The sequence below is a fragment of the Lepisosteus platostomus genome, chromosome 12 (assembly GCF_059453375.1).
Source record: "Lepisosteus platostomus isolate fLepPlt1 chromosome 12, fLepPlt1.hap1, whole genome shotgun sequence".
NCBI classification, from domain to species: domain Eukaryota; kingdom Metazoa; phylum Chordata; class Actinopteri; order Semionotiformes; family Lepisosteidae; genus Lepisosteus; species Lepisosteus platostomus.
Window position 1 is genome coordinate 36,055,157 of NC_142622.1, and position 15,674 is coordinate 36,070,830.

Below are 15,674 nucleotides of genomic sequence, written 5' to 3' on the forward strand. Positions count from 1 at the left end.
CCCCAAAAGTTTACAGTGTTAGAAAATCAGACTTTGAAGGAATGAGAGAGAGCTTAAGAGAAGCAGAATGGTAGGATAGATGTGGAATCAGTGAAGAATAAATGGCAACAGTTTAAACAGATTCTGCTTGAAGCACAGAACAGGCATCTCCCAAGAGTAAAGCCCAAGCTACAAAAGGGTCCCAAATGGTTTAACAAATCAGTTCTGAAAACATTGAAGGGAAAGGGCTTTTATAAAAACATCTGAATCTGGTTAAGGAAGAGAAGTACAATGAATTGTACTCACAGGTAAAAAGGATATTAGAAAGGCTGAGAGAGACACTGGGATTTGGAGAGCAACAAAGGCTAAAATAAAGTTCTTTCAGTACTGCAACAGTAAAAACTGTAAAGGGTCGTGCAAGGTGCATTTGGCAGAATGCTGGGAACATTTTAGACAATGAAAGGGAAATGGCTGATGTACTAACTGGTTATTTCACTTCTGTGTTAAACAGTATTAACACAGAAGAGGCGGAAGTACCTGGGTTAGTGGAAACACTCGAGATGAATAAACCTCCAGGTCTCTAGGTATTCTGCCAGTTGTGCTTAAAGAAAGATGTTATTCATAAGCCATTGATGCAGCTCTTCCAACAGAATCCTCAGGCTTGATTAGTGTCCAGGGACTAGAGAATTGCTAATCTAGTGACCACCAATAAGAAGATTAACAAGCTTGAACCAAGTAATTAGAACCAAGAAGTCTGTGTACCTTTATGGAAATGATTCTTATAACTTAATTAGAGGGTCACTTCTGTGGAAATAAAATCCTAGGGAATAGTTAGCTTGGGTTTAATCAATTTGTTGCTTGTTCAGAGAATCCTATAAGCTGTAGCTGATACACAGAGTGTGCAATATAGTGCATTTATATTTTCTAATGGCTTTGATATATTTCCTTCTGAAACATTTTCTCTAATGACATTCAGTCGGCAAATGTGTATTTGAATTCAAAATTGAAGTACAGATAAGAGGAGAATACTCAATGGGACTTGATGTAATTGTGTACTACAAGAATCTATAGTAGATTTTATTACTGTTGCCAATGATCTGAAATGTGGTACACTTAGTAAACCAGTTGAGTTTGCAGAGGATACCAAAATAGGAGGATTAGCAAGTCCATCGCACACACACACACTCATACCCAAGCAGGATTTTCTCAGAGGCCGTTTAACTTAATGTATTTGGACTGTAGGTAGAAACCAGAGCACCTGGAGGAAACCCACACAAACGTGGGTAGAAACTACAGTTTCCTCTGATATAGTGCCTCAGGTCTGGCATTGAACCAGGGCCCCAGGTGCTGTTCCTGACCAATACGACTGGTGAAATACAAAGAATGTAACTTCTGGATTTAGCGGTCAGTGAATGTTTAGGAGCTGCACTGCATTGTTTGTGAATGAAATTTGCAAGCATTGCCACCTACATACTTTAACTGATGGTAATACTGTTGTAGTGAGCAGTCAATATGGAACAACAGCCGTTCTTTAAAAGCTGTTTAAATTAAGAAGCCTCCGAAGTACAACATAAACCTGAAATTGGTGTCCAGCTTGATTGTTACCTACAACTGTATATGTAGGGTCCTATAGTATCACAGCATCTTTACTATTACCAAGTAGTGTATATTTGTGTTTTTTCTTAATTTGGTTGAAAATCTTAAAAGGGAGCAGGGTAGGCTAGTAACTGGAAAGATGTGGGTTTAAATCCTACGCGGAGCACAGCTGCTGTACTCTTGAGCAAGGCGCCTCACTTCGATTGCTTCAGTGAAGTACTCAGCTGTGTGTATGGGTACACCTCTAAGATGCGTCGGATAGCGGCATCAGTACAGTGATAATGCCAGGTATGCGCCAGTCCTTCAGGTATTGCGGGACTTTTGGGGCGACGAATGACACAAAGAATTCGTGTTTTCTCCGCAGGGTTTCACCGGGGCTGGGCGGCTGTGCAGATGCGGCTGCTCCACGAGCTGGTGTATGCCTCGCGCCGCATGGGCAACCCTGGCCTCTCCGTTCGCCACCTGTCCTTCCTGCTGCAGACCATGCTGGACTTTCTCTCTGACCAAGGTAGGCCACCCCCCCCATCCTGCCTGCAGGCTCTGCGTTCCTCAATGTGAAGACCATGGTTTTGGTAACAGTAAGGAAACCATGAGAGAGATCTTACCTCTTCAGTGAAGGAGACAAGGAAGACCTCATTTTTAGGTAGAAGGAGGAAAAGCTTACAGACTTATCCTTACTTTTTATCCACTCTTCCTGTTTGATTTCTGTCCTCTGACGTCTAAAGAATATTTAGGGACATTAAATAACCTTTAGCGTCAAGAAAAAGCAAACTTACACAAGTTTATTGCTCACTACTCGTAGCTGTTTATTGTGCTTAGAGTGTGGGACTCATTTGTTGTGTAAAATTTAGTTTGATTCTTTTGAGGTGAACAGTTTTTGACTGCAGCGTGTTTATTATTAGGACTTAATCATGCCCTCGTATTTATCAAGACTCTATTAATATTCATGTATTTTCCTTTGAGATCTGTTTGCATGTTTTACAAAGTTAGAATGCATTTTACACACACAGTCATTCTCATGGGGTCAGCTTCTCGTGGAATTATTTATTCCGTGATTAAAATATTTATGCAAGAGAGCTCAAGGAGATGTGAATTCTCAGAGGTCTTGGCACTAGAAATGAGGTCCTCATTTACTCAAGGGGCAGTGTGTAATTGATGTACAGTTAGATGTCAGGCGGTGACGTGGAAGCCTTTGAGCAATCAGCATTACACGAGGAGAAAATCTGTCATAAATTGTAAGTTGACAGTGTCATCTATTAGTGCTAATTGGCTGTTTGTCTTTAAACAACTTTATCGATCATCTTGGTAGATAGTCTCTAAGGCATTAAAACCATTTTTCTTCATTTTTTGTGTACAGTTAGAGAGACAGTACGTCTCAACGTCTCAAGAGGTTATTTTTTCACACATCTGCAATATGGGACTATTGAAATGTGGGTCCAGCATGGTACCTGTATGCTATGATGCAATGCAATAAAATTAAAAAAAGAAAGTGTGAGTTTCAGGTAAAAATTGGGTCTTTTCTTTTCTAATAATGCGATTACCTGTGAATTGCTTTGTGGATCTGGAGATTACTGTGTATTCTCTGCTCAATGGTCCCTGTCATAGCTGTGAAGAGTGTAATATTGCTCAGAACGAAGCTGCCCTGGAGTTTCACAGCCATCGGTACTCACCCATGCAGTCTGGAGCTGAGTTTGCAGATGACATAATCAAGGCACATGTAATCCTCTGGCAGATAGAGTGCTAACACCATGAAATATTCAGCACTGTTAGCAGGAGCAATACAAATCAAGGGAATTCAGTGAACTGCGCAAGGTAAACGGCAGCCTCCGAAGGCTCCACTTTACTTCCAGGGTTACCAGCACGAATCACTGCTGTTTTCAACTGCTATTTTAAGCACGATTCCTTATGAAGATGCCACCTCCGAAATGGATGACAATGGTCGAGCAGAAATCGCAAAACACTTTTTTTTTTTCTTTTAGAGTATACCCAAATCTCTGAAGATCTGAAAATAACATGCAGGTTTTAAACAGCACTGAGCTGTATTTAAGAACTGGCCACTTCTTACTCACCGTTCAGTTTAATTACATCATGAAATGTTAGACGTTTATTCCATCTTATTTAAAATGTATCAACATCCTTTGTAGTTGCAAAATTTAACTTCTATGTTGTATGTTCTCTAGCTGCTAATACTGACAGAGCCAAATACCGTGCAAGCAAGTCCTTAAGTGCCTGTTAAATTATGCTGTTTTATGCTGAGGTAGAATGCAGTGTTATCAGCCCTGTTTTTTAAAGCCAAAAACGGAAAAATAACAGTAATACTTGACGCAAGTGCTGTTGTTGGTCAGAGAAAATCGCAAGTTTGGCATCTGTTTTTTTCAAATTTTGAGCTAGACTGTAACAGGTGCAATTGTCTGCAGTTAATATTTGAAAGTTATAGAAAACGGTTTCTGTTGTGCACTTTCAATAGAGTTTGCACCTAAAAATTGTATTAGCGCACAAGGAGTTTCATTTTGTCTATGGTAACATAGAATAGTGATAAATGAGGGCAATTCAATTAAAAAGATAATGCGACCTCACACAGTTGAAAATGAGTTTCACTGGTGGTTTAAGTAGACCGAGAAGGTGCATCGTCATGAACCCACTGTGTTGCTCCACCTGTTTGCAAATGTGATTGGACACGGAGTCCTACTGTACATTGCTTCAGCAGGGCATCATGGTCCTTCATGATAACACAGGGACACACACCACCAACCACAACCAAGAGTGCTGATGCATTATGGGTGTAGGCACTGGACCACCAACCTCACATCACCAACCTGAAAATCATTGATTCACGTCTCCTCTGTCCCTTATACAGGCTCCTGTCCACATAGCTTATAATGTATTGTTGCTGTCGAAGTTCAATTCGTTTTGTTTCAGCTTTAGGAACTAGATATGGATTTGTAGTACACTGGAGTTCTTCCTGTTACAACTGGGGACGCACCTAAACAGATTTTGAAACTATGTGACAAAGCATTTTAATTGTAGCTATACATTAATGAATGAATTTGCAATGGATTGTTACTTGTAAACTTATTTTATAACATTTTTCTACACAATATTGCTTTTTTTTGTTGGAATCTGGGAACAGGGCACTTGGCTTTTAAATAACAATTCCAGATAGGTCAGTTTTAGTTGTTCATTGTCCTTGATTTACCTCAGTCTGCATGTACTGTAGAAAATGTCCTCCATCCATTCTTTCTCCAACACTTTGAATAACACTTTGAAAGTACTTCAGTAGATTCAGGTCCTCAGTGGAATTCTTAAGTAAGATTATAACATCAGGAGAGTGAAACACAAACACTGTGCCTCACAGTGACATAAATATGCACTGTTTCAGCATCCATAATTTCTTTTAACATATCGTTGTTTGTAAGAAAATAAATTATGCACAGAATAGTAGCTCATGTACAGATGAGGACCTCCTTTTGTGGAAAATATAATAATTATTTGATTGCTTACACTTATATAGCTCTTTTCTGGACACTCCACTCAAAGCGCTTCACAGGTAATGGCGACTCCCCTCCACCACCACCAATGTGCAGCCCCACCTGGAAGATGTGACAGCAGCTATAGTGTGCCAGAACGCAGACGTGGTGAGAAAAACAGAGTAATTAAGTCAATTCATAGATGGGGATTATTAGGAGGCCATGTTTGGTAAGGGCAAATGGGAAATATGCCCAGGATGCCTACTCTTACCCTGGGATTTTTAATGGCCCCAGTTTTACGTCTCATCCAAAGGACGGCGACTTTTTACAGTAAAGTGTCCCCATCACTATATTGGGGCATTAGGACCCACATAAACCGCAGGGTGAGCGCCCCCTGCTGGCCCCACTAACACCTCTTCCAGCGGCAACCTTAGTTATTCCCAGGAGGTCTCCCATCCAGGTACTGATCAGGCTCACACCTGCTGAGCTTCAGTGGGTTGCCAGTTGTGAGTTGCAGGGTGATATGGCTGCTGGCATATTAATATTACATTTTAAGTTGTATGTTCTGATACGAATATTTAGTTGGATATTATACATCAACTACTAAGTTATGTCTAGTATATTAGTCTTCATTCCCCTCAGGCTGCTCTCTTAAGAGGTCATTTAAGGTTCCTCTTCCCAACATCACAAATACTATTGCTCTTCAGTCCCAGCACATGGTCATGCACTGTGCATAAAACACAGCAGAGCTTCATCTCGCATGCTGTAATTATTCAGCATTGCTCCATTTCTCCCTGCAGCGCCTTCACACTTGCCCTGGCAAGATATCTAGTCTCTGGTCTCCACTGACATGGAGGTCATTGTCTGAATTTAACAGGGAATGAATTCTGTGGTAACACTCAATGTGCCCACCCATGAACTGAACCCCTACTGCTCTGTGGTTGCGGACTGATTTGGAGATTTGATTTTAGATGCTCCAGTGCACCAATGGAGGTGAGCTGTGGGATGTGGCCTAGTGGAAAGGTTAATGTGACCGAAACTGTGCTTCTCCATGTCTGATTTCTTCTCAGCAGTGTGGAGAGACAGCCTGTTGGTGGCAGCAAAGCATGTAGTCTAAATGTTGATGATAACTTTCTAGGCTGGAAAGAAGAATAAAGCTCTATAAATCTTAAATCCAACTCTTACTGATGCCGAAACATGCTGAGGGCAGCGACATCAGCTTTTGTTCTTTTTTGGGATATTTTTGGTTCTTGTTTCTCATGCCCTTGTTTTGGGAAACTGTTGTGAAAGATGGACTACATTTGCCACAGCTAACTGCAGGTATCGCTTTTGATGACCTGTTGGCTAATAATTAAGTGGAAAGCATGTTCCTTAGATTTTAAACACACCTGTTCCCTTCATGAGAGCAGGCCTGATGTGCAGGTTGCAGGTGGATGATTTTTTAAAATATACGGTTATACTGCTGTCGGGAGGGAGAGTGTGCAGAGGAGCGAACTGTTTTTTTGTTTCTTGTGTTTAGTTTTTGCGACGGAGGCAGCTGGCATCTGTTAGGGCATCTGTCTGCTCCTTCCACTGTGGCGTGAAAACATTAAATCACTTCAGGATGGAAAAAAAAATGTCCTTTGAAACATCCCTCACTAAATGTACTAAAGAAATGCACTTGTGTTCCTAATTTATTGTTCATATTGTTAATTATTTTTTAGATCTGGGCATTAAAGCAAACTGTATAGTTGTATACTGTCCCCTCTGGTTTCATATTAACCTGAGCACCTCGGTATAGTTTCCATTCAGTGAAGTAACATAAATATTAATGCCTTTGAAACCTTTTTTCATGTGCTAGGAATGGAATAGCATTTCTTCGATATGTAACGGTGTTGGAGGTTATAAAACCCGTCTCCAGTGGAAAAAATGATGAAAAAAAGACATCCGCCTCTGAAGATCAATGAGGAAAAATGTCAGGTTTTAAATACTACAGTGCTTCCTTATATGTCATGGCTACGCTGGGAAAATATTTCAGAAACGCGTCTTGTGTAAGGTGAATCCAGAGAGATTTCTGTGTTTGCATCATGTTTTGAAATGTTGTGGCATGACTTACAATGGGGGTATTGTAAAAAAAAAAACACCTACTTTCACATGCACACCATTTCATTTGTATTGTGACCTCGTGCAGTGTACTTCTTTAGCCAAAATAAGAGAGGGGATGCTAAATCTTTAAGCAGAGGAATCTTATCTCAGACAAAATACTGGTGATATTTTTTAAGCTGATATGAAAATGTCAGACTGATGAAATTATGTCAGCATAACTGCCCTAAGACAGTTGCAGATTTAGAAGGGATGTAAAATTGTTTTGTTATCACAATTTAAAGTGGAACAAACCAGGTGTACAAGTGGTGTTAAATAAAACCTTGCACCATGCAATTAAACAAGCTATAAATAAATAATTAAATTGGCTGACATTGTATTTAGATGTACCCCATAAGCAGTTTATTTTTCAAATAATAAAGCAAACAGACAAAACAAACATCAACAATGACAATGTATTCTGTTGGATACAGTAAAAACTGTTTACTTTGCAAAATGTACAGCAGTCTCTTGCAATTTGCTGTTGGAACATAAGGAATCTGATTATCATTAAACCTCATTGCCTCGCTTTAAAGAGGCTCTGTGGGTGTGGAGGATTAATTGCATCTTTTAAGACCACTTAAATCATTTCTTTCATTTTTTTTCATACCACTTTATCAGCCCACTTATGCAGCCAGAACTGAAATTTTAATTCACCTGATTTCAGTCACAGATCACCATGATATCGGGACATTTTCTCTGGATCTCTGGATGTTTTCAGGCCTTTGACCTGCGGCTCCATCATTAGTAAGCATTTGATATTCACCAACAGGTAGCCTCTTCAACAAGGGAAGGCTTTGAATTTTGGGCATTCTGTTTCGGTCACTGCCTGAGGTAATTGCCTTTCAAGTTTCAGCCTGTGACATTAAAAACTTAACTTAAAATGTTTTATTTAAACAACCCTTAATGGCAGAGTAGGCTTGAGCAGCACTTACCTCCAGCTTGGGTCACAGCAGAGGGGTCGCGCAAGCTAATTACTTCCAAGCCTCTTGTCATGCAGACTTTCACCACCGACAATGAAAACAGGAGCAAATATGGAGGAAATGTAAGTGACAAAACTGAAAACTATTGCAGACTGACTGAGACGTTTCCTTGAATAATAGAGGCTTGTCAGTGGTGCTTAATATGGATGGATGCACAAGCAAAGAAAGCAAGAGTATGGCTTTTTTTTTATTAAGTCTGAAGTGCAATAGAATGGCGAGGTATATCGCATAGAAACAAATAATTAAGAATTTGTGTAACTGAAATAATAAATGAACCCCTAGTCACTTAGCGCCTTTAATTAGAATTATGCGTTCCATTATGAGTAATTAGAACCATGGCATTGAATAATTGGGTACTGAGCAAAAAAAGGACTGGGTTTCTGTAGTCCTAGCTTAAATGACCATTAATGTTGTAATTTTGGTCTACACCATACATGTTATTGGAAACATGTCATGCCATGAACAGAAGAGATTCAGAGGGCTGTAGAAAACAATTAGTTAATGCAGATCAGTCTCATTAGGGTTGCAAACTTATTTCTAGACATTTGAGGCTCCATTCATCCATTATCTGTCAGTCTACAAAAGTGTCCAAGACCACGGTGATTCTACTACTAATCCTGCTAAGATCTCTCCAAGTGCAACCTCGAATTTCACCCAGTTACATCTAAGGATCTTTTCTTTCAAGCCTTTTTTTAATCAAGTATAGATGGGGTGGGAATGGTTTTCATGGGAGGATAGGCAGGAAGAAACCATTGCTTTCTTAAAAGAACATTGCTACTTGCCTCATGTTCGCCAGCCTGCACCTGGTGGATCCACAAGACTCTTGGAAGAATGTTCTCTAGGTAAAGTTGAATGAGTCAAACATTGAATATTCAGTCCACAATAAGGAATGTTTTGTGTGTAGAGAGCCAAACACTGCCTTCTGACAGAAGAACCTCATCCTGACCTTCAAGCATGGTGGTGGGGCTGCTTTGTTGCTTTAGGACTTGGACAGCTTATCATAACTGACTGAACCATGAATTAAGTGTTGTATCTGCAAACTCTGGAGTTGATGAGGCCAGTCATGCATCAGCTGAAGTTGAGCTGAAATTAGATCATGCAACACGACAATGTTCCTAAACATATAGTACAAACCAGATCTATACCAGAATAGTTGAAGTAGTTTGGATTGGCCAGGTCAAAGTCTGGACCTAAACCCCATTGAAATGTTATGGCAGGACCCCTGCAGTGAGCAGTTCATTAATGAAATCCCTCAACAGTCATAAACCTGAATCAGAACTACTGTACAGGGGAGAATGGTACAGTGTTGAAGTTGTCTAATTGAGGTCATTGTTGCTCAAGGAGGTGCCACCAGTTGATGACTCCAAGCATTCACTGAATTATTCATATGAGGATACAGTATTTGCTGTTGGATCATTTTGATAAATAGTCCTACTATATCTTCTGTATTTTCTATGCTTAATCAGGTAATTTTCATGTTTTGTTCAGGCTTTTCATGAAGATCTATTATGTTTTTAGGTCTGAATATTGACCAGGTTTGGAGGTCTGCAGTTTTTTTTCTCAGCACTTTACTCTCTTTCTCTGTTGTCTCTGGCCTCACTAAAATTAGAATGCATCTCTTTATAGGTTTATTTCTGAATTGACTTGTCATGTGCTCTTCCTTGATGCAAATTACTATTTTTTACTCCTTGGGAATTGCTTTCTGTGCCAGTGCACCTGTGATCTATCCCTCTAGTGCTTCTTTTGTGTACCACTTAAAATTTGCATTTCAGTTTCAAAGTTTTTTTTAAACAACTACTCCTTGAAACTCATATACATTTTATTTTAGTTTTTGGAGCTGACGTTCTGAAAAGAACTGTCCATGCTCTGTCATTTTCTGTCACAAAATACTGTGTAATAGTCAAATGCTCATTTCCGGCTGTTGGTATAATTTAGGCCCCTCAACCATTCTTGAGTTTTGATTTTCATCAGTTGTTTCTAAACCTTTTAATAGATATAAATCTTGCTTAAAAGTTAACATTTTATAATGAGGAATAATACTAGAATCTCTTAAATATGCATGGTAAAATCTCCTTGGCTAACAGAAATCTCTCTGTATAACAGAAATGGTATACAGTTAGAACAACAACCATTGCATTACTATTAATTGTTTCTTTGTATACAAGAGATAGTGTGTTTCAGCTGAATGACAGTTGTAGACAACTACTGATGGTCTTATTGTTTTATCATTTATCCATCTTCTAACCTCTTTTTCCACTGCAAGGGTGCGGTGGAGCTGGGGCCTATCCTGGCAAGCTGAGGGCGTGACGCAGGATACACCCGGTCCGTCACATGGCTGACACACGAGCACAAACGCGTACTTACACTCTCTGGGCCCATTTTCCCAGAAACCAGTTCTAACCAATTTCTTGAGTGGGGGAGGAAACTGGAGCAGCTGGAGGAAACCCAGGGGATCCTGGTTAGAACATGCAGACTCCACACAGGTAACACCCTAAGAATTGGACCCAGGACCCCAGCACCGCGAGGCAGCAATGCTAACCACTCCACCATAATAATGTAATGTTTCTTTATTAGCCCTATACAATTTCTTGCATTAGGAATTCGTCTTTTCGCATACCCCAGCTTTTCTCCATGGAGACACAGACACACAGACAGGGAGAGAAGCTTGGGGTCAGAGCGCAGGGTCTGCCATTGTACGGCGCCCCTGGAGCAGCTGGGGTTAAGGGCCTTGCTCAGGGGCCCAACGGAGTAGGATTCCTCTGCCGGCCGCGGGATTTGAACCGGCAACCTTCCAGTCACAGGCGCAGATCCTTAGCCACAGAGCCACCGCTCCTCCCACCGTGCCATATTATTACTGTATATGTATCCTTAACTAATTTTAGTTAGTGTCTTTTATTTTACATTGTTACTCCTTCATCGTTTTTTTTAAAGTTGATGACACATTCTTTTTTGCACATTTCTGTGGTTTGGGCTGTGTGTGTGGGGATTTAGGATCAGCAAATGAGGGGATTCACAACTTGGAAACTTTGTATCTCGATATGTTGTCCCCCTTGAAAAACTTCCAATAATAAGATCTGAGCTAAAGTATAAAGGCTAGTGCCTGTGGGTACAGTTACAGAAATTATCAAGCACCGTTGTAGTCTTAACTGCTCTGATGCATGAACTTTTATTTGCACTTGGAGCCCTTCAGCGATTCATTAATTAAAACCCGCATAACTGAGAAAAATGCATTTTGTGAGAGTGATCTTTTCCTTAAAATGAAAAAATCCCGCTTAATGTGGGGCATGACCAATAATGCATTGAGCTTCTGAGCTCATCCCACATGCATCTAGCCTTAAAAAAAGTAATTTATGCTCAAGTTGCCCTTACAGCTTTCATACGTCATTGTCTGTGAATAGAATTTTATGTTTTCCCTGTTGTGATTAATTTACAGGCAGGAATTGTGAGGCTCACATCCGTGTTCAGTTTAATGGACGATATGATATCCTTTTGTTTCTTAGCTCCGGGCACCTCATGGGGATGCGAGGCAAGCGAATCGGTACAAAAAGCGGATAATCAGACTACAAACAGAAAGGGAAAAGGGATCAAATCAACAAATCAGTTATATGACCGCCCCTGGGGATTAGCTCTGCAAGTACAGCAGTAAAGTTTGACATGTGCGCTTAGACGAGGCCAAAAGAGATAGGCAACAAGAAAATCTCTAAAGTTCTTGAGTGAATGTTTGCATTCATCTTGCAGACAAACGTCCTCTTGGAATTAGCAAGGGGCCAGGACATCGTCAGCAAGTCTGACACCCCATGTGCTTGCCATTCCTGTTGGTTAAACTGTGTTCAGCAGTGGAAACATGTGGCCTAAGCTGTCCACTGCCTGTTGGGACGTGGTGTGATGAAGGCTAATGTTTCGTGAGGATCAAGCCTGAGCTGCCTTCCAGCTGTTAGACTAGGGTTTGTCACTGCACTGCAACATGACACTGCTGAGCAGGAACATGCATGATTCATCCTATTTTATCAACGGTAGGCAGGCCCTGATATTTTTATCAAAGTAGCAATGCCCAGCTGACATTTTTACATTATTTGCAACACATCAAGCTAGAATCTGAATGCTGTAATATGCTTCCCAGCATTACAACGGATACTAACTTATTAAAAGTGAGTATTTTTAATTAAAACTAACTCACAACTTCATGGCTGAAACCAAATCAAAAATATGGTGAAATCTTAAGTATTCATCCCCTTTCTCCAAGACCAACATAATTTAGCTACATAAAATTCTCAAGTCATTTATAATCAGTTGATGCCCTCTGTGTGCAATATTAGTGATTAGTTGTGATTTCATAATAAAGATGCCTGTCTCAGTAAGGTCCTTCAGTTGCATAGTAAATTTTCATTGGTGTAAATGCAAAGTGCCAAAAACCCAGCAGAGTACATCACGCAGTCCACATTGTAGTGGTGCATGGTAGTGGCAGCATTATTTTATAGTGGTGTTTCTCATCAGGAGTGGCTGGGAAACTTGTCAAGATTGAAGGGAAAGTAGGTGGAACAAAGTACTGGAATGTCTTAAAGGAAAACCAGATTCAGTGTGATAAAATCAGAAATTAGGGCAAAAAGTGCTTGGATTTTCTATGGAAACTCCATTGGAAGGATTGAAAATGGCTGTCAATCTGTGTAAATGGGTGAAAACTGCCCTGTCATTGTGAATTTGTCATCAAGATTCTTAGTTGTAATTGTTGCAGGAAGTGCTCCCACCTACAGTAGTTCTGATGCAATGGTTACACCTTGATGTTTGCCTTGCAATTTCTATTGGGCTTTCACTTCTTTCATCTGTAGAGGTGTTCAATTTGAGCACTATTAAAAATATTCATATACACTGGATTTTTACATTTCAGGGTATTTGTCCGTGTGGAATTTCAATCTGACTGAGCCCAAGATGAGGTTTTTAACCATTAGTTAATCGGAGTGTTTCTAGTTTCTAACCGTGTTCACCTAATGAATGAGTTAATGCGAGTCAGTTATTTCACAGGGTCGAGGAAATTTAGCTGAAGCTAAGAAGTTTTTGTCTTTGATTCTGCTGGCATCTGTACACTCATGTGATGGATCTTGTATAACAGCCAGGACACTGCCCTTGGCTCAGCTGCCACGCCAAGCGCACCCTGACAGTGCAGTCTAATGACTGGGCAGTGAGTTCATTGACATCAGCCACTGCTGAGAGTGCACTGCTGATTCCTCTGCTGTTCTCCTGTGGACGTCTTGGTCTCTCTTAGATAACTGTGACTGAGTCACAGTGGACAGGTGACCCTGTCAGGTTTATGTCTCCCACTATTAAACTTAAAGGCCTGACATGGTGTATTCGCTGGGGACCAGTTGCTGAAGTGCTGACATGAATAATTTGTCTAGTAGCAGAGCAGAAAACGCCAATTATCGTACTTTACTGATGCAGATTTTTGTCTGTCCATTTACCTGTCAGAATCTCTTGCGATTTCATTTCATTTGAGTATTAAACTGGTGTTTTACAGCATTGTAATGTGGTGTGAGATCAGACTACCACACTATGTGAATTTACTTTGGTTGAAATTATTCCTAGAAATAATTTGACTTTTTTTTGTATTCTGTTCTGCTGTCTGTATTCTATAAGCAGTTTATCCATCAAACACCACTGACCAGTTTATCATCTATGGCAGCTGCAAGTATAAAGTCTGCTTTTATAGAATTTAATGCCCTGTCACAACACACTTCAAATAGAGATGTAATTCATCCAGAATGCATTTTGAGTTTGAAGCATACCGGATTTTTTTGAAAGGCAGCATGACACAGAATGTAAATGTTCTAAAAAAGCACAGATTGCCAGTAGTATTTCTGTCAAAATGCCCAGTGCTTTTTACTCCCTACATGCAGTTAATAAAATATATGGATTCGGGGAAAAAAAAGTACTCCGTAAATTTTAGAAAATATTTTTGTGTTCAGTTAAATGTTTTTTGTTGCAGCTATGCTCTTCATTTGCGTTACATTCTAATAAAATTTTGAATGTTTTAGAAAGCATTTGGATTTGAGCAAAGCAGTGATTAAAGGAGCACATGGACTTTTGTGGGAATTAATCTCATAGCATCTGTAGTGCATTTGGTTGTTTGTGGATTTGTTTCGAATGGCTTTTGCCTAGTAGTTCAAATCTAGGAGTCAACCATCTCATAGTGAATTATACTTATAATTGTGGTTATAACTAAACTAAGAAATAAAGCATTTTATTTAAAAAATCCACCTAACCCAGAACACCCATTGCAAACATTCCTAAACCCCTTGTATAATATCATCTTATAAGCCAGCAGCCATATCACTCTGCAACTCACAACTGGCAACCTACTGAAGCTGTGAGCCTGGTCAGTACCTGGATGGGAGACCTCCTGGGAAAAACCAAGTTTGCCACTGGAAGAGGTTAGTGGGGCCAGCAAGGGGGCGCTTGCCCTGCGGTCTATGTGGGTCCTAATGCCCCAGTATAGTGACGGGGACACTTGACTGTAAAAAGTCGCCGTCCTTCGCATGAGACGTAAAACTGGGGTCTTGACTCTCTGTAGTCATTAAAAATCCCAGGGTAAGAGTAGGGGTGTTAGCCTGGCATCCTGGGCATATTTCCCATTTGCCCTTACCAATCATGGCCTCCTAATAATCCCCATCTATGAATTGGCTTCATTACTCTGTTCTCCTCACCTCTGGTGCACCATGGCTGCTGTCACATATTCCAGTTGGGGCTGCACATTGGTGGTGGTGGAGGGGATCCCCATTACCTGTAGAGTGTCCAGAAAAGAGCTATATAAGTGTAAGCAATCAAATAAATAATTATTATATTTTCCAAAAAAGGAAGCCTTCATCTGTACAGGAGCTACTATTCTGTGCATAATTTATTTTCCTACAAACAACGATCTGTTAAAAGAAATTATGCATGCTGAAACAGTGCATATTTATGTCACTGTAAGGCACAGTGTTTGTGTTTCACTCTCCTGATGTTATAATCTTACTTAAGAATTCCACTGAGGACCTGAATCTACTGAAGTACTTTCAAAGTGTAATTCAAAGTGTTGGAGAAAGAATGGATGGAAGACATTTTCTACAGTACTTGTAGACTGAGGTAAATCAAGGACACTGACACTGATCTCTCCTCCCCACTAATAGCTGATGTGTGGTGAGCGTTCTGGCGCACTGTGGATGCTGCACATTGGTGGTGGTGGAGGGGAGTCCCCATTACCTGTAAAGTGCTTTGAGTGGAGTGTCCAGAAAAGCGCTATATAAGTGTAAGCAATTATTATTATTATTATTATAAACATGTAATAACATGAGCGACATGATCATCTGAATTTGTTTATATTACTCTGTACATTGAATTATTATTCACATTGCTAGATAGATAAAGATGTCAGAGAAGGGGAGCTGGAGCAGAACTCTAACAATGAGCTCTGCCAATGTGGATTTTAATGTGTGGGTTTGTGCTCTTTGAAGTGCTTTTCACTGGCTGCTCATTTGTTTTTAACTATTAGACCCTA

The 15,674-nt window shown here is 40.2% G+C and overlaps 1 protein-coding gene across 3 annotated transcripts in view; it reads left to right on the forward strand.

Moving 5' to 3' along the window:
- The window catches only part of trappc9 (trafficking protein particle complex subunit 9), a 619,314-nt gene that overhangs the window by 42,558 nt on the left and 561,082 nt on the right, over window positions 1-15,674 (forward strand). For all 3 annotated transcript variants that reach the window (XM_088601827.1, XM_088601825.1, XM_088601826.1), the window contains one exon: window positions 1,940-2,083. In XM_088601827.1, the coding sequence (XP_088457953.1) occupies window positions 1,940-2,083 (144 nt within the window). The remainder of the gene's footprint in view (window positions 1-1,939; window positions 2,084-15,674) is intronic.